General features: G+C 39.0%; 1 protein-coding gene across 1 annotated transcript in view; it reads right to left on the reverse strand.

Annotated features, from left to right (window-relative positions):
- The window catches only part of LOC124711408 (ribosome biogenesis protein BMS1 homolog), a 125,650-nt gene that overhangs the window by 50,950 nt on the left and 48,050 nt on the right, over positions 1–26,650 (reverse strand). The window contains exons 5-8 of the mRNA XM_047241467.1: positions 18,649–18,904; positions 15,174–15,302; positions 10,920–11,113; positions 4,378–4,508 (exon numbers count right to left, since the gene is read on the reverse strand). Coding sequence (XP_047097423.1) covers positions 4,378–4,508; positions 10,920–11,113; positions 15,174–15,302; positions 18,649–18,904 — 710 coding nt within the window. The remainder of the gene's footprint in view (positions 1–4,377; positions 4,509–10,919; positions 11,114–15,173; positions 15,303–18,648; positions 18,905–26,650) is intronic.

The raw sequence follows: 26,650 nt of genomic DNA on the forward strand, positions 1-26,650 counted from the left end.
TCCTTTCATAATACTGTGCTCATCAATAAGTCAAACCATGGGGCAGACAGACATCAACATTACAGCACACAGTTTGCACTAAAAATCTTCTACACAAGTGGGAGTGGCTGTGACATAAGAACAGGGAAAATCTATCTGTTACCAGCTTAATGGGGATGGCAAATAAATATTGCACAGTGTTATGATGAACACAATATGAACTTCTACTACAACTGCTTGAATATTTGTCATGAACAGGACAGGAGTGCAGTTGTACTCATTGTTTGATTTGCAATCTGCCAGTCCCACTGAGATCACCGTTACTGTGAATGCTGTGCAGCACAGGTGAGCGAGAAAATTCCTGACTCGTGTAGGTAGAAGCATGAGGATTTCCTTGGCACATGGAATTTCACTTCCTCCCACACAACGCTAGCTAAGTTACATCTTAAAGGAAACAGATAACTGGAGTCAGTGTTGGCAGTAGCTACACCGCTCACTGAAAACTGCACGACATTTAAAGAGAAAGAACTGCTGTGATATATCAGCTTTGTCTCTGCGGTCACTCCATATGTAATTGTACAAATGTCGACCATCTTTTACCCCTTTCCTGTGTACCCTATCACACTGATAAGGGTTCAGAACATGAACAATGGGAGGTCGAGGTCAGCTGAACAGCAGAAAACTGAAGTATACTGTGTGATTTATAGCCACTGCCAAACTAGTCAACTTTCTTGTCTTCGTTACACGCAGATTGTCCTGTAATCTTAACACTTACTGTTTCTTTCAATTATAGAATTCAGGACTGAGTGACTATATTTTCCTCACAGTGTTCATGAACGACAGAAAGCAGTTATGTCAAGAGTTGTACAAACAAGCAAGGCTAGTGTGTCATGTGTGAGAACTTTAAAAGACAATCTTGTGCCAAACCCCAGTTGGCCCACGGCACTTGTCGAACCATTGTCAAATGGAGGGAGCAGGTGGTAGAATCCTGTGGGTTCTGTTTAAAGACTGTTCGCAGAAAATGCAGTGAAGCTAAAGCGTCTATTCAAGTCTATTGCACAGCTGTTTTCAAGTAACCAGATAATCAAATAAATGCACAAAAAAAATTTAAAAAATATAAAAAAGGAAAGAAAGTATTGGGTGACCTACAGAATTTTGCAAACAGTATTTTGTGAAAGTACTCAGCAATTATACAATTCAGGACTGAGAGCAAACAGACTATGTTAAGGTTAGTGAATGATATATGTTTCAGATATTAGAAAATGGACAATGGTAAGAAACTACTTATAGAATGTAATGATTCCATATTTTACAGACTATAAGACTCATTTTTTTCTTTGAAAAATTGCCTCCAAAATTCAGATGCTCCTTATACTCTAAATTAATATAAAAATATCCAGTGCTTCATTCCAAATTCCCGCCAGTCTTAAAAATGGCAGTACATCCAATGCCGCACGAAACCTACTCTACCTGGCAACACTGGATTCAAGTGGCACCAGCTGTGCACCAAAGTAACAAAAATGAGTTTTAGGGAATCACAAGCATACTAACACAATCTCCCTCCCACCCCGCCATTGAGGAAATGTGCACATAGAGGACTGAATGTAAAATGGCTAAAACTAGAAGATGATGTACTGAAATGGATTCCAGAACATCACCACAATGGCACTGGCATTCATACAAAAATGATTCAAATACACACTCATAATCTAGCCTTACAGTAGAACTTAACAGATGTTAAGGGTGGAGTTGGCTGGTGCTACAGGTTCATAAAGCGTTATGGATTTAGCATGCAATACAAAACCAAAATAGCTCAAAAATGCCACAAGAGTATGACAAGAAAATATTATCTTTCGATCACTTTATTATTCAATATCGAAAGAAAACCAGAGTGGAACTAAGCCAAATAGGAAATATAAATGACATCTGATGTGCCAAGTAACAGAACTGTTGCCATGAAAGGTGCTGAAACTGTAACTATAAAAACAAGTGGACATGAAAAAATGCACTACACTGTTGTCCTTTCATGTTTCGTTGACAGTGCTCAACTTAGTCCAATGATCATTTTCAAGCACAAAACAATATCCAAACTTTCTGAAATACCACCAGGTGGTGATATTCACAAACATGACAAGGGTTGGACGGACGAGGCTGATATGAAGCTATGGATTAACAGAGTGTGGGAGAGAAGGAAAGGAGCTTTATTGAAGAAGATTTCTCTTCTTGTGCTAGATCAGTTCGGCAATGATTTGAAAAATTCTGTGAAAGAGAAACTAAGACAGGGAAATGCAAACCTTGCTATTATTCCAGGTTGACTAAATCAGGATTACAGCCTATTGATGTCTCAATAAATAAACCATTTAAAGTGTATATGAGAGAAGAATTTAAGAAATGGATGATGGATGAAACCCAACATGAATTCACATCAGAGGGAGCTTTAAAATGACCTACAAACAAGTGTGTCAATGGATAAAACAGTCATGCTCTAGAGTGAGAGAAAACATTGTTAAATCTTTCAAGAATTGTGGCACAAGTAACGTTCCTGATGGCAGGGAAGACCATCTTATGTATTTTCAATGAGGAAGAAGAAGAAGAAGAAGAAGAAGGAAGTTCAGATGATGATTTTCAGGGCTTTTAAAGGTCAGTTTGGTTTTATAAACTAAGAATTTCTTTTAGTCTGGCTTTGCAGCCTAATCATAAAAATGGTAAAAATATTATTTTTCAAAAAAATTACTTGAAAATTAAGGTTAATCTTAGCACCTTTTAGTCCATAAAATACTGTACTGATCTGAGGACTGCATTTCTGAGTACAATGTAAGCGGTCAAACAAGCTAGCATATTTCAAATTTATTACATAAATGCAACTCATATAAAAAAGGCCATGCCAGGATATATTCTGGTAAATGGGCAATGGGTATGGTGGACTAAAAGTTCCAATTGACATAGGTGGTTGACTTATAGTGCTCCGCATCAGATTGGTAAAAATTGGGTTTATTCCCCAGAGCTAGGCTGATTTTCAAAATGTCAAAAGAGTTAAGAATTCTGAGAATTATCTTCCTGAAATGATGTACAGTGACTCTAAAAGATGGTGTAGAGAACAATTGAAGCCATATATAGCTGAGTATTCAGTGACTGTCATGGACAATGTGAGCATACCCTCTGTGGAACTGATCAAAGCCCCAACTATGGATACCAAAGTGGCAGACATTAATGCATGGCTGTCCCCTATTAGAGTACCTTATAGTTCATCACACACCAGAGCAGAGTTGCTGGATCCTGTCAATGACCATATGTCTGTGTACTGAATTTACAAGAGGGATACAATTGTGATGCAGCATGGACATGTTAGTCAACCTCCATAGCATTCTCACTATAACCCAAAAATAGTTGGTATGGACTTAGGTGCAGTCTTATATTGTGGAGGAGGACAATACATCCAGAAGTGAAGATGGTGAGGGAGTTACACCTGAAGCATCCAGCAACTGCATCATCAAAATGCATAACACCATGGAAAAACTGCAGGACAGAGATTACTATAAATTGGTGGGAACACAATTATGGAACCTTTTGCTACAAATCTTCATGGTGTAAGTCATCTGTGTCAGGCAGTGAAAACAACAGCATCTATTTCTTACATCTACTTATGGAGTTATCTTGGTGATCATGACTGCAGCTGGATTATAAATTATTACTAGCCAGTTATTCCTCTTTGGGCATATAATATAGCAGTTTTCTTCATAAGACACTTAATTCTATGTAAATACATAATGCAAATACATTGACTGCAAGACAGTATACATCACAAGCAGGTGGAACAACAAAACAAAATTAGCCTTCAGTAGCTCATTAAATGATTTGCATCTGACATCTTTAAGGTCAAACATTTTTACAGCTAGATAATGCTTTAAACTTATTCTACCTACATGGATAAATAATGCACGCAATGCAAAAAGTTGTTTGATTAATAAAATAGGTTGTTGTTGTTCAAAGACAAAACACTAAACTTGGAAAGTATTTAAAAGAAATGAGTTACACCATCGACATGATTACAAACAATGCTGTGTGTGTGTGTGTGTGTGTGTGTGTGTGTGTGTGTGTGTGTGTGTGTGTGTGTGCACTACTGAGAATGCTTCAGTGGAACAATATATATGCCAGTATAAATCAGCTGTCAGAATGCGGCTCTGTGCAGAATGTAATCCTCACCTGCCTCACTCTGGATTCTAGCAAAGTTTTCATTTGATACTATTGATACTATTTGTTTTCCATTTCACACTACACTGACACAGAGAGAAATTAAAACCAATTTGGCATTTAAAAAAAATGAACTGTTATGTTCATTAAAACTTAATTTAATTTTTAAAACAAAAATTAATAATAAGAACCAAACAGAAAACTTACTCTGGGACATCCGATGACTTAAGAGGTGCAGCATCTGAAAAGAGCTGAACTTCACTACGAGCTATCTTGCTATCCAGAGTCTCCTGTGTGTCCAATAAGCTGCTCACTAGGTTCTTGGTACCATCTTCCACCTATCAGATAGTTAACATATAATGTTTAATGAAAAATGAACAAGATGTAAATCCTTAAAAAGGTATATCAGCTGATACAATGGTGAACAAATTAATGAGCACTTTGAGACATGTGCTTTATCTGCTGGGACAGAAAACTGACCCCACTTATAGACGTGCTTTAATGCAATGACTCATTTTCTTCAACAGGTTAAAATACAGAGAGGAGGAGCAATATATTGCCAAGGACAGACAAGATAGGTCAGAGGGAAAGCTAGTTGACAGCTTGGAGGAAGAAGTAGTGCCTTACTGTACAGAGGGAATTGACTCTGGCATATAGTGGAGCAGTGGATGTGTAGGAGATAACAGAATGTGTGTGTGTGTGTGTGTGTGTGTGTGTGTGTGTGTGTACTAGTCAGTTATTAGGAAGGACATCATCTAAGCATTTAGCAACAGTTTCAGTCATGTTAATGTCTCTCTCAACCACTTAAAGCCTCAACTTCACAGTGAGTCATTATCCTTACTCCTGTCATTATTTTAAATAATAAATAAAAAACGATAAAAATGGTTATGTGGCATATAGCACAGTGGAAGTAAGGTATTTGGCTTAAAGATGCTTTGACAATTTGCATTTGAATATTTATGCTTATTTATTCACACAACTTCTTAATTAGGCTGGGTGGACACAATCTCAGACCATTTCCTTACAAAAAATTCTCAGCTGGTAACCTAGAATCAAACAGCACCCAAATCAGCAGCTAGCTCTTTTAACTATGTGTTTAGGCCAGTACTCTTTCACTACAACTCCTTTATTTACTCTGAGTTAGTTCTCACCTTTGACTCATTTTTAATAGTACAGAACCACACTGCAACAATGAAAGTGTGGGAAGTGACCATATCTGCAATACACTGACAGAAAAAAATTCCAACTCTAAAAAAATAATCAATGTAGAGTAATAAAGTTTCAGGAATACATTTGTCTAGGTTACATATTTAAGTGATTAACATAGTGAGATCACAAGTTAATGTAAGCACAAGAAAATGTGTGAAATGCAGGTACATCAATAACTGGTGTAACAACCAGAATTTTGAATGCAAGCATGTAAATGTGTGTGCATTATGGTGTACAGGTGATGGATGTCAGTTTGTGGGATGGAGTTCCATGCCTGTTGCACTTGTCGGTCAATAGAGGTGTGGTTAATGTTGGTTGTGGATGACACTGAAGCTGCTGTCTGATGATGTCCAATATGTGTTTGATTGGAAACATATCTGGTGTTCGAGCAGGTGAAGATAACATGTCAAGACAATGTAGAGCATGCTGGGTTACAACAGTGGTATGTGTGTGAGCATTATCCTGCTGAAAAATATACACTGGAATACATAATGAAGGCTTTCACAGTCAGATGTTGCTGATGAGTCTTCTGGTCAAAAAAACTTTTCAGTTCTTGACATCTTTGGAGGTGCTCCTGGCAATGGTGAGTCTTGGTAATTGACCATTTAGAGAGTGCTCTCCAGCTATCATACAAAATCTCACACCCCAGACCCCCCCCCCCCTGGTGTAGGTCCACTGTGTCTACAAAGCAGACAGTTTGGTTGCAGACTCTCACCTTGCCTCCTCCTAACCAACACATGGCCATCATTGGCACTGGGACAAAACTAGCTTTCTTTAAAGAACACAACTGACTACCTCTCCGCCCTGCAATGAGCTCTCGCTTGACACCACTGAAGTTGCAAATGGTGGTGGTTTGGAGTCAGTAGAATGCAAACTACAAAGTGACAGGCTCATAGCTACATCAAATAAACTATAATAAAAAGTAATACATAAGATAAAGTAGCATTTGAGGAATACTCCACGTTCTACGCCAGGAATGCTCCATGTTCTACCTAAGACAAACAGGCCGAAATTTCAACACCAGGTACACAGAGCGCATTAAAGCCTACACACACACACACACACACACACACACACACACACACACACACAAATGTATAATACAGAACACCCATCTGGGAAAGTAGAGAAAAATGTCAAAGCACTCCACTGACTAGATAAAGGGCATAAAATGGCTTTGTTAAAAGAACTGGAGATATATTCACATTAAAGTAAATATGAAGACAAAATGTTAAACAAAAAAATTAAAAGTGAATTGGTGAATTTCCTCAGATGTTTTGACAATATACTTAAATAAAAATAGTAACACATAGAAATAGGCAACATAGTAAAAAAGATGTAAGCAAATTATAATCCATATTGTTAAGATAAATATGCACTGTGCAAAAGCATGTCATTCTTTTTGGATGACCAGTAACCTTATCTCTGTCAACTACATCTAAAAACATAACTGTTTGTTTATGTAAGTTATTCTCAATGTATGCTGTACACGAAAGGTTGCATGTGGTGTTCTTCCAAATTTCACCACTAATTATACATAAAAATTGATAACTTACTAAAAATTAAAGCAGACTCTCAAACATCAAACACTTTACATAAAAATGACACTGTGCAAAGAGAAAACACACTTGAAAATAGGAATCATTTCCCGAAATGCACAGTGTGAAATATGAATAAAAGAAAATCACAACTGTAGCAGAAAAGATATTTATAAACAAGCCCATTGTCCTTGATGTAATTGATTTGTAACAGTTCATTAAACCTCTGTGATTCCACGAGGCTGTCCGGAACCCAGCCTTCTTGCAACTGTACTTTCCTGTGAGCATGGTCACCAGTAATCGTGTACAGTGGCTGCATTACTGTGAAGTCTTTCAGTATTATCACAAAAGGAACGCCTGGTTTCTTGTTGTCCAATCACACAATCTCATTCAAACTCAGTGAGCTGTTGATAATGGCACTATCGTTATCTTAAAGGCCTTCCTGACTAATATCTACACACTACATTCAGTCTCGAAGGTAACTAATGCTCATGACCATTACAGAGAATATTTAAAGTACACCTGATTTATATTCTCCTAGTGGCACCACTCTGATGGGACTGGTATGAAATTTCAATAGATGTCATGTTTCAGATGCAGAAACATGCCTACCAACTTTTGTTTATCTCATACAACTCGTTTTTGGTGTTCAGACTTTCTTTTTCCATAAGTGTATTTTTTTCAAGTTGCTTAGCACTTTGTGGAAGCAGGAACATGCATCTAGTGGCTCTCCACAGTACTAAAAGAGCAAACAACTGACTTCAAGCCACCACTGCTTGGAAATAATGCACTATGAAGCAACAAACAGGAAAGCTGTGTTTGAAGATGCTTCTTGGGCACAGAGTGTTAGGGAAATTACTATGCGCCAAAAATTTCTGTAGACAGCGACCGGAATGAGTTAGTCCACTGTGGCTGTGGCAAATGACTGATAATCACATTACTTCCATCTTGACTACTGCCAAAATATATTTTTTACTTGTGTTAAATTTCATCTTTATCTTCCGGATTTGTTGGATGTGCATAAAGCTAATCTTTTTTCTTCTTTTGTTTCATATGAAGGAATAATTTCAACTATCTTCCAGTCTACAAAACATTGTACATTATTTTATGTGATTAACCTTTTTCTGTTTTCATTCCCGAAAACTGTCACTTATTGAGATTTCATAAACAGTGTTTAACTATCTACTTCCTTCAGTAGTTGATTAGATACAAGATTTTTTTTTAGAGTAACTGAACTTGATTTACTGGAAAATAAAATGGTGCTTTCTGGTAGAACACTTCAAAGTGTTGATGAAAGGAAGAAGCTTGCTACAATGAAAATCCATTTATTTTGAGGAGTGACTATGGAAAGAGATATGTAATTTACTTCTTGCTCCATGATGTAGCTAGTTTTATCTATATCATGCTTCAGGAGACTGGAAGGATATCTGGACTAATAAACTCCAGATGAGAGTAAGGCCGGTTTACACTATCAAATTTCTTTGTCCAATATCTTTGTCCAATATCTTTGTCAAAGATTTTTGATAGTGTAATAGGGATCTTTGACAAATGTCGTCCAATATTTGATCAAATCTAGGCCGAGGCCGTATATTTGATCAAAGAAATCGCTTGTCTTCTGTTCACTGCAATGCGATATGTTACCACTCGGAGCGCTAGCATCGCTGCAGCGTTCTGTCGTCTGTAATGTTTTTATAACCATTGCCGGTAAATACAATTGGTGTGTGCCGACAACTACAGAATTAATAGAGATGTCTGAAGCTTATGAGGCGCTTTACAACGTGAGGCACCCTGAATACAAAAATACATTAAGAAGATTGGAGACCTAACCTGACCTAACCTAACATAACATAACCCTCTCGTGTAGCAAGGAATCGGAGTGTTATAGTGAGCCTGTCTTCTGAAGATATAGCAGTTCTTAAGTGAAAATTGTGCTTTGTGATATGAGGATACACTTCATCAAGCTCATACAGAAATGTATGCTCATCCATTCTTAAGTAATTGATGTACGACTTGACGTCTTCCACTGTAAGCTCACGTAACAAGTTTTGTTGAATGCTTTTATTGTGTCGTCGTAAAACCCACGGCTTCACCCAGATTAGATTAGTTTTTCGTTCCATAGATCCGTGCTTAGGAGATCCTCGTGGATGTGGAACATGTCAATTTTTTTAAGCTGAAATAACAATACTAATAGTATGAATAAATACAATACATCATTTGTTTCTATTAAAAATTTCACCAATGGAGTAGAAGGAGTTGGCCAGTAGTAAGTCTTTCAGGCTCCTTTTAAACTGATCTTTATTTCTAACTAAATTTTTTATGTTTCCTGGCAAATTATTGAAGATGAGTGTTCCTGAGTAGTGGACCCCTTTTTGAACTAAAGTAAGTGCTTTTAAGTCCTTGTGCAGATCATTTTTGTTCCTGGTATTGTATGTATGAACTGAGTTGTTTGTTGGAAAAAGAGATATATTATTTACGACAAATTTCATTAAGAAGTAAATATACTGAGAGGCAGTAGTTAGTATACGCAGTTCTTTGAAGAGGTTTCTGCAGGAGGTCCGTGAATTTACTCCACAAATAATACGTATTACACGCTTTTGGACCTTGAAAACTTTTGTTTGACTTCAAGATTTACCCCAAAATATTATCCCATATGACATTATGGAATGAAAGTATGCAAGCTTTTTCATTTTTATGTTGCCTATGTCTGCTAACACTCGAATTGCAAATACAGATTTTTTAAGGCCTATCTGCAGTTCTGGAGTGTGCTCCTCCCAACTGAATTTATTATCAAGTTGTAATCCCAGCACTTTTAAGACTGTCAACCTCGTATGTATGGTTCCATTTTTTCCCCCCACTTCTTTTCCGCATGTGTACACAATGTAATTGGAGTACGTAGGACTGCTGTGGTTAATAACAAGTTGTTGTCAGCCATCTTGAACTTTGACGAAAACTTTGATGACAGTGTAATACCCCTTGTAGCGCTACGTCAAAGATCTTTGTCAAATATATTGGACGGAATACTGGATCACATCTTTGATCAAATCTTTGACAAAGAAATTTGATAGTGTAATACCGGCCTAAGCAACTTAGGGGAGGCAAAATGGCTGTTTACGAGTAGTGTGCGCTTGCTTCCTGAATGTGACGTGGGTAGTGCTGCAAAACTACTTACTTCCTTATTGAAAATGACGCAGTGTCGTTTGCTCATTTATATCCTTCAATCTGTGCTTGTATTTTACGTCAACCTAACTTTGACGTAAATAACAGTCTAGCATAGAAAAAAACAAGTCTGAATCTTATACAGGTTGTAATAACACGCCAATATCAAGTGTGTCTCAAAATAACCCAATCAGTAAACAAAAATGAGCCAGAATGAAATAGGTTTAATATATTGAAATTCAAATGTCATGCAATGCTTCACTAAATATATCCACTGTGTGCTAAGTATGAAACAGTTGTAAATTGGACATTGGTAATTTGAGTAATGGCAAAACAATCGGGTTATGTTCTTGCTATTATACTTCATTAGAATATGGGACCAACAGGTATCACATTGTGAAAATTATTGAGAAAATAATGGTATGAGGATAGAAAAACATCCACCATAAAGGAAAAACAGCAAGCAATTAACTGGCACAACCACACGCTGCTGAACACTGTAGCTTGGTATTCAGATATGTGACAGGGAGCTTATTGTCCAGGACTGCTCCTTCCCCAACTGAAGTGCACATGCACACCCTATCGCAACATATGGGTGCAACCAAAGATGCCCCCTACACCCCATGATTTGATTTTCTATCCTCATGTCACTGTTTATTTTAAATAGGGAATTCAATGATTAAACTAGTTCGTGCAAATGTGGCAAATTATATTTTCAAATTTTTGTCCATCTCTTCCCTCTGTATACCTCCATCTTCAACTGACCTGTGTGCAACCTGCCCACTATTCCTTTTCTATCATATATATTTACCTCTTATATCTGTGTTACACACATTTACAGTTTACCTTTTCCATATACGAATGGCTGCCACCCAGTTCAACGTATACAGCATCTTTGTCATACACAATGCCACCAATCCCACAAAATGGAGCATATATAATCCTCTCCTTCTCCACAAGACTACGTTTCTTCAATTTATCAGGCAAAGGGCATGGATCAGGCAAGAATGATACATCCTTGATCTTGAGATCGCCACAACCTGGTATACAACAAGAAAATTTTACAAAAATATATGGCAGTGCAAAAAAAGACACAGAGTTATATTTGTACTACAATTAAGTTCATTAATTACATTGTGTTAAAGTATACTTACCATTAGGACCTTCCTCCCCCTAATTCTGAACATATTTTACACCCACCCTCTCTTTCCGTCTCTGCCCCTCTCCCTTCTGTTTTCCACCTGTCTTCTATCCCTATACACCTCCCACATGCCTCATGCACTTCCCATTCCTCCCCTCTCTGCATACATTTTTCTCCTCCCCCTCACTCTGGGCATCTCCCCCTCTCCCGCACCCCCACTGATCTATACCTGTCCACGGCCATGTTCATTGACACTTGTAGCCCCTGCAATACAGCTGAATAAGGCAGGCCCACACCATCCAATATGACACACCTATCATGCAGAGCAGCCTACATATCGGGCCCAGAACACTGTTTCTTGCCAGACACGTAGGCTGCCTTGCGCGACAGAAGATTTAGACACCCAACGTATCATACATATATAAGTCCCTAACAACTTCCCAGGCAAAGACACATAATGAGCCGTTAATCCTGATCATAATTTGATGAAGATAAGCATGAACACGGAAACCTCCTCCCCCCCCCCCCCCCCTTGACTGGCCAATGACCTCAGACAAAAACCTTACTGGACAATTGTGGCCCCTTTCCTTTCAATAAAAAGAAATAGCCAATGCAATACTGAATTGCTCCTCCATCATCACTGACACATCTAAGCTCCTTCCCTGAATTATATATAGTAAAAGCATTCTTTGGGTACAATTCACACATTAAGGTTCACAGGTACTAAAAGGAAAATAAACAAGAAATTGTGCTACACCATTTTGGAGGTAATCGGGAGGGCTGTGATGACCCGAATAGTATGCCATAATCTCCACACAATCAAGTTGACCTCTACGTGTTCATTATGAACTACGGAACAAACTCAACAGGATATCAGTGCACTAAGAAAGTGGAAAAGGGAACACTTAAAATGGTAGCTGGATCAATGGTGTCCTGTTCTCTTCACAGACAAGTGCAGAATTTCTTTGACGAATAATGATAGGAGCAGAAGAGTGTAGAGAAAACTAAGTAATAACACGTATTTCAGGCACACAGTCGCAAGGGTCCTGCAAGTTTGTGGGTCAGTCAAGTTATAGGTCTGTATGAAGTACAGATGTCGGAAGTGCTTTACCAATATTGAAAGTAATTTAAGGGCTGTGCAGAACAAGACAAGATACTCTGTCCTATTGTCCAACTCTAAAGCCAAGACTGCAGCAACAGGTACATGTTTTGAGATGGAAATACCAGAGTAGCTGACGCCCACTTCATGAACACCCTTCCTCCAGCAGGCAGTGATGAATCGTATGCAATGGCCTATGGTATCTGTTGACAGATCCAACTGATCACATCTGAGGCCAGCTGACAAACTTTCAATGTGTAGTCACAACAATCCTCCTCACACACTGGACGAGGTCAGGAGGGTTGCCATAAAAGAGTGGGACAAGCCCACAGAGTAAAAATTGACCACCTTACACGCAGCATATCAAAGAGGCTCCACACTTACACTACATGGGGTGGAGCAGCTCTGTCCTGAATGTTACCCAGCAGGAGAGATTGATTTCAAAGGAGACTACTTTCAAATAGATTGTGTTTATTTGGTTATTGTTCTACCTATCTCTGTGTTTACACATCTAGCCGGCATGTTAAGGCACTGCTTCTGGGACAGGGGGAGTAGGGTGGAGATGTGGTTGGGTGGTGTACAAGCCCGGAATCGAATCTGTCCAGTGGATTAAAGACAAGATTCGGTGTTCCGGCCAGCTTAGATGTGATTTTTAGACAGTTTCCCCACATCCCACTATCTAAATACCAGGCTGGTACTACAGTCCTGCCTCAGATATACTACTTGATACATTTAGAAACCTTTCATATATTTTCACATGAGTAATATTACATGCAGACAGTTGGCAGTTGGGGGTACACCTATTCTGTCCTGGGCGGTGGAGGGGGTTGTTTGGTAGGGATAACAGGGTGGCAACAGGAACGGCAGCTGGCCAACCCATAAATCAACCTTGCCACAGCCATTATTAACCATGATGACTCTGCACAGACACGGGACGAAAGCACAAGAAGAGTGAGAAAAAAATCTTTTCTCTGTCTCTCTCTTAAAAAAAGTTTAATAAGAATTATTCTTCTCAAATCTAAGCTAACATGCATTTACATATAACCATCCAAGTAGTGTAAAACATTTGTGAGCAGTTTATTTCAACAGGTACTTGGCAAGGAGCATCGAAGCAATAGAACCGAGAAATATTGCAAGATAGCACTGGACCACAAAAAGGGTACACTGGAAGCAATACTACATCACATTTGTAAATGCTACTTAAATGCGGTAAGTTGACCTTCCAAATTTAAAATGTCTGAAAATCCATGTTTCTGAACAGTATTACTTCAAGTGGCTTAAGTAAGTCAATTACATCAAAAAGAAAACTATTAATTTCTTTTACAAGATAATACTGCACCATTAACAGCAAGGTTTGTTAAGCAGCCCAATTATACACACTTTTCTTTTCTTCGGCTTCACATTCCACATGTTTGGAGTCACAAACAAACTGCTCTGACTAGCTGGATATAAAAGTTGCAGAAGGAAGGAGAATGGAGACATAACCTGCAGCACCATTGAGGAAATCACTACAGTAGTCACATGCATACTGAAAAAATCAACTTTTTATGGTATGATCAGTAAGAGAACTTGATCCTTTCCAAAAACAAAATTCAGTACAATACCAACATTACTATTTGTACCAAATGGACAATTCAACTGAGAAAACTGTTACAATTGTAGGGAGATAAAAGGGCTGGCCAGTAACTGTGTTCATGAGATGCTATTCCTAGTACTGTATTAGAAACACTTAGAGTAAGAATACTAGCTCTCTCTCGTCCTCACAACAGATGAGTTCCTCTCGTCCTAGGGCATGAAGAGACAGATTCCTCTCTTCCAACATTCCCCATCCAATCTCTCTTCACTTCTTGAAAAAGGAACATACATGCTCAAAAAGCTACAATTAGTATCTTCTACTTTACGTATTTATATTGGTTGTACTAGGAACTTCATTGCATAAAGGTAAGTACAGGGCAGCCATTCTGTCCCCCAGTAAGTTTAAGATGTGTGGTGTAACCCATGGCTTCAAATAAATCACATAAAAAAGAAATTATAAACAGATCTCACAAGAAGAATATTATGTGTAGTGAAAAAGACTTACAAAACTAATTGATTATTGATAATATGATGTAAATGGACAGATAAAAGGTCTACTCATCACGCAGCAGTAGGGGAAAACACACACACATAAAAGGATTTAATGTTTACAAGCTTTTGGAGCCAGTGGCTCCTCCTCCTGGCAGAAGTGTTGAAGGGGAAGGGGGGTGAAGGGAAATGACTAGAAAGGTTTAGGGAAAGGGGTACAGTTTAGCCACCCAGAACCCCATATCAGGGAGACTTATCGGATGGGACGAAAATTAAAGACTGTTGGGGACTGTACCGGATGAGCGTTTAAAGGTGGAAGACAGGATAATAATAATATTAAGCTGTCTTCCACCTTTAAGCTATCAGGTTTTCAAATCTCATCCGGTGCAGTCGTCAATGATCAGTCTTTCCTTCTCATCTCATCCGCTAAGTCTCCCCTGACCTGGGGTTCTGACTTTTCTGAACTGTACCTCTTTCCCTAAACCTCTCTAGTCCTTTTCGTTCAACCCTCTTCCTTCCCCTTCAGTTCTTCTGCCAGAAGAACAAGCCACTAGTTCCGAAAGCTCATAAATGTTAAGTCCTTTAGTGTGTGTGTGCTCCCCTGCTGCTGCTTGGTGAGTAGATTTTTAATCTCTCCATTTACATTACACTTACAAAACTGAAATAAATGAATTCACATTTGGATAAAGTCTATTGGTTTTGCAAGTTATATATGAAATATCTTGCTAGTAACAAAAAAAATACACAATTCGGAATCCAGCAATATTACACAAATATATTTAATCTACCTGTTTACCTGGTATATGGACACTACTCTTCTTGTTCAGAGGAATCCCTCGCACAAAGCCATATAAAGAGACTGTCCTGTCAACTTTAGGATTCTGCCGTAGCATTTCAGGTGGTGTTAAATCTTCCATTCTGTCCACTATATAAATAGAGAATACTATGATAGGAAATCCAGGACGGAATAACAACAATATAGAAAAGGTGGGTTGCTACTCACCACATAGAGAAGGTGTTGGGTTGCAGACAGGCACAATAAAAAGGAAACTAGAAATATTTTCAGCTTTCAGGCAAAGTCTTCCTTCAAAGTAGAATGCTCTCACACTCAAAGAGTGGCCAAAGACAGTGGTCATTTGCATGAGAGTTGTTGTCACATGAATGTGTGAGTGTTCTGCTTCTGAAGAACGCCTTTGTCCGAAAGCTGGAAGTATTTCTAGAAGTCTTTTTCCTCGTGCCTCTCCGCGACTCGATGCCTCCTCTACATGACAACGAGTAGCAATCTATCCTTTCCATACTGTTGTTGAATATTGCAATAGTTACATAACCATATGAAATAAATCTTTCAAAAATAACACATAAAATTTAAATATATTACAAAATTATGAGACCAAATTGCTGCTCAGTACTTCCCTTCACAAGGCAAAAATGTTCGGTCTGCCGACAGACACGTATAAACACAAAAGAGAGACATTCAGTAGCTTTCCAAACTTATAGTTCATTCCTTGGGGCAGGGAATGGTTAAAAAGCAATGGCAGGTCACTCAGATCCCAGAACAAGAGAGACAAACATGTAGTTAGGACATGGTCTATTCTCCTCCTCCTCCTCCTCCTCCTCCTCCTCCTCCTCCTCCTCCGCCTCCTCCTCACTACAGCCGCGTCTATCTCATCCTGGAGTGTGAGTGACCTGTAATCAACATTTTGTCTCCTGAAAGTAAGTACTGCCCAGCGCTCTAGTTTATTAGGTTTCTTCACTGAATTTTCTTTTAATAATTAATTTGTGCACCCCAGAAGTAGTAGACAGGTACGAGTAATGCGTTACTTGCCTCATCCTCAACTAAAGGAAAAACCTGACCTACAGCCCCTGGCTGTGGGTAGTGAGCAACACTTCAAGCACTCAACATAAGTGGGAACTGAATGTCTCCCAGAATAAGGACGCAATCTCTATAAAGTGCTAGTGGTCTCCTCGGAGGGCTCACCCTAGTCCTTAGGATGAGAAACTATCCTTGAAGGTTGATGAACCACCAAAGCCAATGACGTGGAGATGAGAAAAGTGATGAGAAATTACCACATTAAACATTGGTTTCAATATCCTGTTCTTAGCAACTGTGGCTGTATCTCATAACAAATGTATCTTTACTGACCATGGGTTTCAGATCCCGAGGTCTGGCAGAAGAAGAAGCAAGCCTTCTCAGGTCATCATTCCACAAAATCCTCACAGCGAAGGAGTGTAGAGACCAGAAAGAGAAGGAAAAAGATAATTTAATGTATGCACCTGGAATGTGTGAACACTGTTAAATTCTGGAAAACTGGATGATGTCAGGAAGACTATGACTGAAATTCCAATACTATGCTATCAGCAGGTTCTGATAGAGAACTTGGTTCAGTGTGGACTCCAAACTACAGTATAAATTGGCATTTTTCACATCAACAAAACACTGCTAGAGGTGAAAGAAGTGATAAATGACCAAAAAAAAAAATCTGGACTGTCTGAGGCTCAAACCACAAACATTTGGATTTGTAATCTGATGCTTACCCTCTGAGTCAGAACAGTTTGAGTGAAACTGTATTGCACAAAACTAAATACAACAATTCTTCAATGTTCAAATAAATGTTTACAATCAGTATCACTAAGAAAATACATAAAATTAATTTGGGAATGGTGTAGAAACATGTTGATTCCATGATATGTCAAAATATTCAGCAACCAGTTGCATAAAAGAAATTTGATTCCTTAACTGCTTTCAGGCACTTAGTGTCTATGAGACAGCAAAGGATCTGGAAAAGAAGTTGAATGGAATGGACAGTGTCTTCAAAGGAGAATATAAGATGAAAATGAACAAAAGCATAATGAGGATAAGGAAATATAGTCAAATTAAATCAGGTGAAGCTGAAGGAATTAGATTAGGAAATGAGACACTTAAAGTAGTAGATGAGTTTTGCTATTTGGAAGCAAAGTAATTGATGATGGTCAAAGCAGAGAGGATTTAAATGTAGACAGACTATGGAAAGGAAAGCGTTTCTGAAGAAGAGAAATCTGCTAGCACGGAGTATAAATTTAAGTGTCAGGAAGTCTTTTCTAAAAGTATTTGTAGGGAGTGTAGTCATGTATGGAAGTGAAACATAGACAATAAACAGTTTAGACAAGAAGAGAATAGAAGCTTTTGAAATGTGGTGCTACATAAGAATGCTGAAGATTAGATGAGTAAATCGTGTAACTAATGAGGAGGTACTGAACAGAATTGTGGAAAAGAGGAATTTGTGGCACAACTTGAAGGTATCGGTTGGTAGGACATGTTCTGAGGCATCTGGGGATCACTAATTTAGTATTAGAGGGGAGAGCGTGGAGGCTAAAAATTGAAGACAGAGACCAAAAGATGAATACACTAAGCAGATTCAGAAGGATTTAGTGTGAAGTAGTTACTTGGAGATGAAGAAGCTTGCACAGGATAGAGTAGCATGGTGAGCTGCATCAAACCAGTCTCTGGACTTTAGACAACAACAACAACAACAACAACCTATTTACTGTGAATGTAACAATACTTCACCCATCACTGACACAGTAAATGTTAATAATCTTACACTGGATAACCTAATGTATCAACAAAAATAATTAATTTTTGAAAATATGGATAGATAAATAAAATCTGTTCACCAAGTGGCTTTTGAAAATATGATGCAACTGGATAGATAAATTGAATAACCTAAAATATTTATGTTGTAACTGATGTGCTCGCTTAGTTTGATGGGAGTAAGTGAACAGAAAAGCCAATGTAGAGTGGAATGATGAATGGCAGATCTAAAATTGATCTTGAGGAAACAAGATGAAATGTATAAGCAAAAGCCTGTTACTTATATAAATGACCTTTAATTTTTGAAACTATATGACTGAATACAGGCCTTGGGATAATAAATATTCTTGGACATTTTAAACAAGTGAGCTTTAAGAACTTTTGCATTACAATTACGATTCGAATTATTGTTTTATCAATATAAATTTCATTCCTCACTTCTCAAATAGGTTTGTAAATTCTCATACTTTTTCTCCATGACAACACAGAAAACATTTTATTTGTAAAACTTAAAAATTTTGACCGTGATAATACGGAGGACTTTTACGAATGAAGATTGCAACTGTCATCAAGCATTTTAATAGCATTTAGATGGCAAATACAATAATGACACTGCAGTAACAAAACATGACACAAAGCAACAGGAATCAAATTATATGTAAAAATCGCAAATCACTGCAGAATCAAAATGCTTCCTTACCGAGAACGTAAGGGTGAGAAGTACGCCAGGTCAGTGGACGAAACTTCATGACAGAAATGAAACGGCCCAGATTACGTATTTCATTCCTAAGATATTCTCCATGTAGCAAGCCAGAAAGATAAAATAATTTTGCACCAGCATAAACTTCAGTCCAGAAGCGATGTTTCAGTGTTTTTTTAGTTCTTTTCAGCTGCTTTGCATTCTTAAGCATGTCCAGGTGAGTTAACACACCCATCACACGAGGCATTCCATGGACCTACAACAAAGAGAATACAATTTCAGCCTATATTTCAGCACCACATTAAAAGTACATGGAAAGACACACTGATATGGAATTAAAAATCATGAACATACAGTTTTGGGTTTGTGTGTTTAGTTTTACACTTAATGTTTAATTAACTGGGCATTAGCAATATAGGCTCATTGTTCTTTACATATAATGCATATTGGAAATTTAGCATTGTCACAAACTCTATTCAACACCGCATCAACCTGTGGTAAATGGAAGAACATCTAAGCGTCTTGCTGATTTGTTCACTTCATAACAACAGGTATATTTCAATAAAATATTGTTATTATTTCATGCACAGATAATTATGACTTTATTGTTTTAATTCTCCCCCTTAATTCCATAGAGGAGACAATGAATGCAGATCTAATTGTAACGTTAGCAGGAAAGTCACACAACTGATCTAAAGATCTCAGGGTACCACTGGTGGTCTTTGGGTGTTCAATTTCATTAAGAGAACTGTTTATTCATCCATTCACAAATGACGTATCAAAAACCTTTTGAAACTGCTATAATTATATGTGCCTTTGTCCAGCTTAGGTTTGGTTCCATGTAATGGTGCGCATAACTGTTTCACACAGGTAGATTATGTTTGCTTCGTGTAAGACTAAATATTTCAGTACATCATTGTTTCACAGCAGTAAAGGTGCATTATACATTCCTGGGTTTGTAAAGTTTTACATTTGTGTCGTAAATTTAAAAAATGCAACTTCTGAAAGGCAACAGAACAGAAGCCGCAATGAATAAGTTTTCTAGAAAGTACAAAGGATATGCCAAGGGAAGGACATTGGTTTGGGCATGGGCTGGAAATGTTACGTAGACTCACGAGGTATCAGGTGGGTTCATGCGGAGAGCCGCAAAGTGTGGCAGGGCGTTGACAGTGACCGCGTATGGTCACATGAGGCCGTGCAGTGTGGTACTCAGACGCTCCAGAGTGGAAGGGGCGATGCAGCCTGCTGCACAAATAAAAGGCGCGAGAGCATGACCTATGAGAGAGTTCAGAACAGACAATGGTCCAGAAGCGATGTCTAATTAGGTCAAATGGACTTTTAATATTCACTCTGGCTTTGTTCACACTCAAACTTATCCACATATCCACTCCATGGGATTTCGCAATCAGGAGTAGTGTACATTCACGTACATCTTTATCCAATTCTTGCGCAGACAAGCAATTAATGATTCTAGTTATTCAAGTCTTGTCTGTTCTGGTGTCACCACAAATGCCAGAATGAAGAGGCGGAACGCAAGAGCAGAGAAGGCTGTGAGGAAACTGTGGCCAATGGTGCACAGAATTGGACTGCACCGCGCCCCCTGCATCAAGTCCATATAAATAATGCTCCTGCTAGCCTCGGCCGCTCAGATCATCCCAAGCCTGCAACATGATTAATGCTACTCTGTCAGATCCATATCAAGTATTTCCTTGGACTCACTGTATAGCAAGAACTGTACTGTTTTCACCTCGCCTCTTGCTAGTGACATTTGCTGTAAAGAAAGTTAAGTATTGTCAGTTTGGTTTCTGGAAATAAAACTACTTATGTTATATGTTTGAAATTATTGTATAGCATTCCATGACCGCCGCATCCCGTAGGCACCCTAGTAGTAACGAGTGGGCAAGACCCCACACGGTCATTCAAGTTTCATTAAAAGAACTGTTTATTCATGCTTTCACAAATGATTCTTACCAGACTCCTTTTGACACTGCTAAAGTTATTTGTGTCTTTGTCTGGCTTAGGTTTGGTTCCATGTAATGATACATATAACTGGTTCACACAGGCAGATTATGTTTGCTTTGTGTAAGACTAAATATTTCATTACATCATTGTTTCACAGCAAGAAAGGTGCATTACACATTCCTGCGGTTTCAAAGTTTTACATTTGTGTCACATATTTAAAAAACCCCATGAACCATGGACCTTGCCGTTGGTGGGGAGGCTTGCGTGCCTCAGTGATACAGATAGCCGTACCGTAGGTGCAACCACAATGGAGGGGTATCTGTTGAGAGGCCAGACAAACGTGTGGTTCCTGAAGAGGGGCAGCAGCCTTTTCAGTAGTTGCAAGGGCAACAGTCTGGATGATTGACTGATCTGGCCTTGTAACAATAACCAAAACGGCCTTGCTGTGCTGGTACTGCGAACGGCTGAAAGCAAGGGGAAACTACAGCCATAATTTTTCCCGAGGGCATGCAGCTTTACTGTATGATTAAATGATGATGGCGTCCTCTTGCGTAAAATATTCCGGAGGTAAAATAGTCCCCCATTCGGATCTCCGGGCGGGGACTACTCAAGAGGATGTCGTTATCAGGAGGAAGAAAACTGGCGTTCTACGGATTGGAGCGTGGAATGTCAGATCCCTTAATCGGGCAGGTGGGTTAGAAAATTTAAAAAGGGAAATGGATAGGTTGAAGTTAGATATAGTGGGAATTAGTGAAGTTCGGTGGCAGGAGGAACAAGACTTCTGGTCAGGTGACTACAGGGTTATAAACACAAAATCAAATAGGGGTAATGCAGGAGTAGGTTTAATAATAAATAGGAAAATAGGAATGCGGGTAAGCTACTACAAACAGCATAGTGAACGCATTATTGTGGCCAAGATAGATACGAAGCCCACACCTACTACAGTAGTACAAGTTTATATGCCAACTAGCTCTGCAGATGACGAAGAAATTGAAGAAATGTATGATGAAATAAAAGAAATTATTCAGATTGTGAAGGGAGACGAAAATTTAATAGTCATGGGTGACTGGAATTCGAGTGTAGGAAAAGGGAGAGAAGGAAACATAGTAGGTGAATATGGATTGGGGGACAGAAATGAAAGAGGAAGCCGCCTTGTAGAATTTTGCACAGAGCACAACATAATCATAACTAACACTTGGTTTAAGAATCATGAAAGAAGGTTGTATACATGGAAGAACCCTGGAGATACTAAAAGGTATCAGATAGATTATATAATGGTAAGACAGAGATTTAGGAACCAGGTTTTAAATTGTAAGACATTTCCAGGGGCAGATGTGGACTCTGACCACAATCTATTGGTTATGACCTGTAGATTAAAACTGAAGAAACTGCAAAAAGGTGGGAATTTAAGGAGATGGGACCTGGATAAACTAAAAGAACCAGAGGTTGTACAGAGATTCAGGGAGAGCATAAGGGAGCAATTGACAGGAATGGGGGAAAGAAATACAGTAGAAGAAGAATGGGTAGTTTTGAGGGATGAAGTAGTGAAGGCAGCAGAGGATCAAGTAGGTAAAAAGATGAGGGCTAGTAGAAATCCTTGGGTAACAGAAGAAATACTGAATTTAATTGATGAAAGGAGAAAATATAAAAATGCAGTAAGTGAAACAGGCAAAAAGGAATACAAATGTCTCAAAAACGAGATCGTCAGGAAGTGCAAAATGGCTAAGCAGGGATGGCTAGAGGACAAATGTAAGGATGTAGAGGCCTATCTCACTAGGGGTAAGATAGATACCGCCTACAGGAAAATTAAAGAGACCTTTGGAAATAAGAGAATGACTTGTATCAATATCAAGAGCTCAGATGGAAACCCAGTTCTAAGCAAAGAAGGGAAAGCAGAAAGGTGGAAGGAGTATATAGAGGGTCTATACAAGGGCGATGTACTTGAGGACAATATTATGGAAATGGAAGAGGATGTAGATGAAGATGAAATGGGAGATATGATACTGCCTGAAGAGTTTGACAGAGCACTGAAAGACCTGAGTCGAAACAAGGCCCCCGGAGTAGACAATATTCCATTGGAACTACTGACGGCCGTGGGAGAGCCAGTCCTAACAAAACTCTACCATCTGGTGAGCAAGATGTATGAAACAGGCGAAATACCCTCAGACTTCAAGAAGAATATAATAATTCCAATCCCAAAGAAAGCAGGTGTTGACAGATGTGAAAATTACCGAACTATCAGCTTAATAAGTCACAGCTGCAAAATACTAACACAAATTCTTTACAGACGAATGGAAAAACTAGTAGAAGCCAACCTCGGGGAAGATCAGTTTGGATTTTGTAGAAACACTGGAACACGTGAGGCAATACTGACCTTACGACTTATCTTAGAAGAAAGATTAAGGAAAGGCAAACCTACGTTTCTAGCATTTGTAGACTTAGAGAAAGCTTTTGACAATGTTGACTGGAATACTCTCTTTCAAATTCTAAAGGTGGCAGGGGTAAATTACAGGGAGCGAAAGGCTATTTACAATTTGTACAGAAACCAGATGGCAGTTATAAGAGTCGAGGGACATGAAAGGGAAGCAGTGGTTGGGAAGGGAGTAAGACAGGGTTGTAGCCTCTCCCCGATGTTGTTCAATCTGTATATTGAGCAAGCAGTAAAGGAAACAAAAGAAAAATTCGGAGTAGGTATTAAAATTCATAGAGAAGAAATAAAAACTTTGAGGTTCGCCGATGACATTGTAATTCTGTCAGAGACAGCAAAGGACTTGGAAGAGCAGTTGAATGGAATGGACAGTGTCTTGAAAGGAGGATATAAGATGAACATCAACAAAAGCAAAACAAGGATAATGGAATGTAGTCTAATTAAGTCGAGTGATGCTGAGGGAATTAGATTAGGAAATGAGGCACTTAAAGTAGTAAAGGAGTTTTGCTATTTGGGGAGCAAAATAACTGATGATGGTCGAAGTAGAGAGGATATAAAATGTAGGCTGGCAATGGCAAGGAAAGCGTTTCTGAAGAAGAGAAATTTGTTAACATCCAGTATTGATTTAAGTGTCAGGAAGTCATTTCTGAAAGTATTTGTATGGAGTGTAGCCATATATGGAAGTGAAACATGGACGATAAATAGTTTGGACAAGAAGAGAATAGAAGCTTTCGAAATGTGGTGCTACAGAAGAATGCTGAAGATTAGATGGGTAGATCACATAACTAATGAGGAAGTATTGAATAGGATTGGGGAGAAGAGAAGTTTGTGGCACAACTTGACCAGAAGAAGGGATCGGTTGGTAGGACATGTTCTGAGGCATCAAGGGATCACCAATTTAGTATTGGAGGGCAGCGTGGAGGGTAAAAATCGTAGAGGGAGACCAAGAGATGAATACACTAAGCAGATTCAGAAGGATGTAGGTTGCAGTAGGTACTGGGAGATGAAAAAGCTTGCACAGGATAGAGTAGCATGGAGAGCTGCATCAAACCAGTCTCAGGACTGAAGACCACAACAACAACAACAACATGTCTGAAAGCCAACAGGACAGAAGCCAGAATGAATAAGTTTTCTAGATAGTACAAAGGAGATGCCAAGGGAAGGGCATTGGTTTGGGCATTGGCTGGAAATGTTACATAGACTCACAAGGTATCATGTGGAGAGCCGCAAGGTGCGACACTGCACTGACGGTGACCATGTATAGTCGATCGAGTTCCATAACTCTTTCAATCTTTCAGTTAGCCATCTCCATGTTAGCTGACTGGACGGACCTTCTCCAGCAGCCAATGTCACTGAGCGACTAGACCGGCCGCTGGATGCAACATTTGGTTTAAAGCACAGTCAGAAAGTCCTAATGGATGAGATTCCAATTATCCCTATTAAAGAAGTCCTTTAGATACAAAATGTACAGAAATTAAAGAGGAACAGATGAATGAGGTGAAAAGTGTAAAGAGCTTGGGGTGCTACAGAACAACATAGGTACAAAATGGAATGATCACTGGCATCTGTCATTGCAGAAGAGGATACTTTCAGACTTTGTGGACTTCAGGTAGCAGGTATGGTTCTGCCTGTAATTTTTCAAAGTTTGAGTTTCCAGCGTAACTGCAATCTGCTTCCTGCACTTCTGTCACTGTCTTCTTCTAAAATGAAAGATATATCCTTAATATAAATGACATATCAAGACAGACAACAAACAGCATTATCTCCAGTTAGTTATACACGGGATAGGCAAAATAATGTGAACAATGGTAGTAATGGGACGGTTGTGATTGATGGTCAACAACACAGGTAAGGCATGTGTCGCGCTGGACTGTGCATGTTCAGTATGAATTAGGCATCAGTCAAGGTTGTTTACGAGTATTGCACACTTCGTATTTGCATTAGGAGGCCAAGGTTGACGTGCACTGAAAGATCTAACAGAGGTCCAAAGAGGGCAGATTGTGGGAGCCTGATCAGCTGGGGCATCAGTAACCAAGACAGCCAATTTGTTGAATCTTTCAAGAGCAACCTTTTCAACAGTCATGAAACCTACACAAAACATGGAAATACATCATTGTGTAAACGTAATAGTGGGTGCAAATCAAAACTAAATGACAGAGGTCATTGAACACTAATACAAATTGTGTAAAAACAAGACAAAACTATGGCAGCTAAAGTGACTGCAGAGATCAACAGCCATCTTCAAGACCCCATATCTATCGACACTGTTTGCCGAGAACTCCATAAAGCAAATATTCATGGATGAGCTGCTATACCAAAACCATTAGTGAAGACAACCAATGCAAAGAAGCGTAAAACATAGTGTCAGGAGCATAAATCCTGGACGGCTGACTAGTCGAAACACATCATACGGTCAGACAAGTCAACGTTTTTGTTATTTCCAACATCGGGCCAGGTTTACATCTGTAGAATGCCAAAAGAAGCCTAAAATCCTGATTGCTTTATTCCAATGGTTAAGCCTGGAGGTGGAAGTGTAATGACGTGGGCAGTCATATCATGGTATTCTGCTGGTCTCATCATTACCCTCAAAAGCATTATTACAGCCAACAATTATGTGAACATTTTAGATGATTAGGTGCGCCCCATAATTCAAATGTTCTTCCCCAAGGATGATGCCATAGTTCAGGACGATAATGCATCCGTTTGCACAGCAAGGACAGTACAATCATGGTATGAGGAGCGTGCAACTAAACTGCAGCATCTTCCCTGGACAGGACAGTCCCCGGACTTTAACATTATCGAACCCTTTTGGGTTTTATTGGAGCACAGACTCTGGAGCAGATTTCCGCCTCCCTCATCACTACAGGAGTTACAACAGGTTCTGATCAAAGAGTGGCATAACATTCCACTGGAGACTATTGTTGTTGTTGTTGTGGTCTTCAGCCCTGAGACTGGTTTGATGCAGCTCTCCATGCTACCCTATCCTGTGCAAGCTTCTTCATCTCCCAGTACTTACTGCAACCTACATCCTTCTGAATCTACTTAGTGTAAACATCTCTTGGTCTCCCTCTACGATTTTTACCCTCCACACTGCCCTCCAATTCTAAATTTGAGATCCTCTGATGCCTCAGAACATTTCCTACCAACCGGTCCCTTCTCCTTGTCAAGTTATGCCACAAACTCCTCGTCTCCCCAATTCTATTCAATACCTCCTCATTAGTTATGTGATCTACCCATCTAATCTTCAGCATTCTTCTGTAGCACCACATTTTGAAAGCTTCTATTCTCTTCTTGTCCAAACTATTTATCGATCATGTTTCACTTCCATACATGGCTACACTCCATACAAATACTTTCAGAAACGACTTTCTGACACTTAAATCTATACACGATGTTAACAAATTTCTCTTCTTCAGAAACACTTTCCTTGCCATTGCCAGTCTACATTTTATATCCTCTCTACTTCGACCATCATCAGTTATTTTGCTCCCCAAATAGCAAAACTCCTTTACTACTTTAAGTGCCTCATTTCCTAATCTAATTCCCTCAGCATCACCCGACTTAATTAGACTACATTCCATTATCCTTGTTTTGCTTTTGTTGATGTTCATC

Source organism: Schistocerca piceifrons, chromosome 8, assembly GCF_021461385.2.
Source record: "Schistocerca piceifrons isolate TAMUIC-IGC-003096 chromosome 8, iqSchPice1.1, whole genome shotgun sequence".
Taxonomy (NCBI): Eukaryota; Metazoa; Arthropoda; class Insecta; order Orthoptera; family Acrididae; genus Schistocerca; species Schistocerca piceifrons.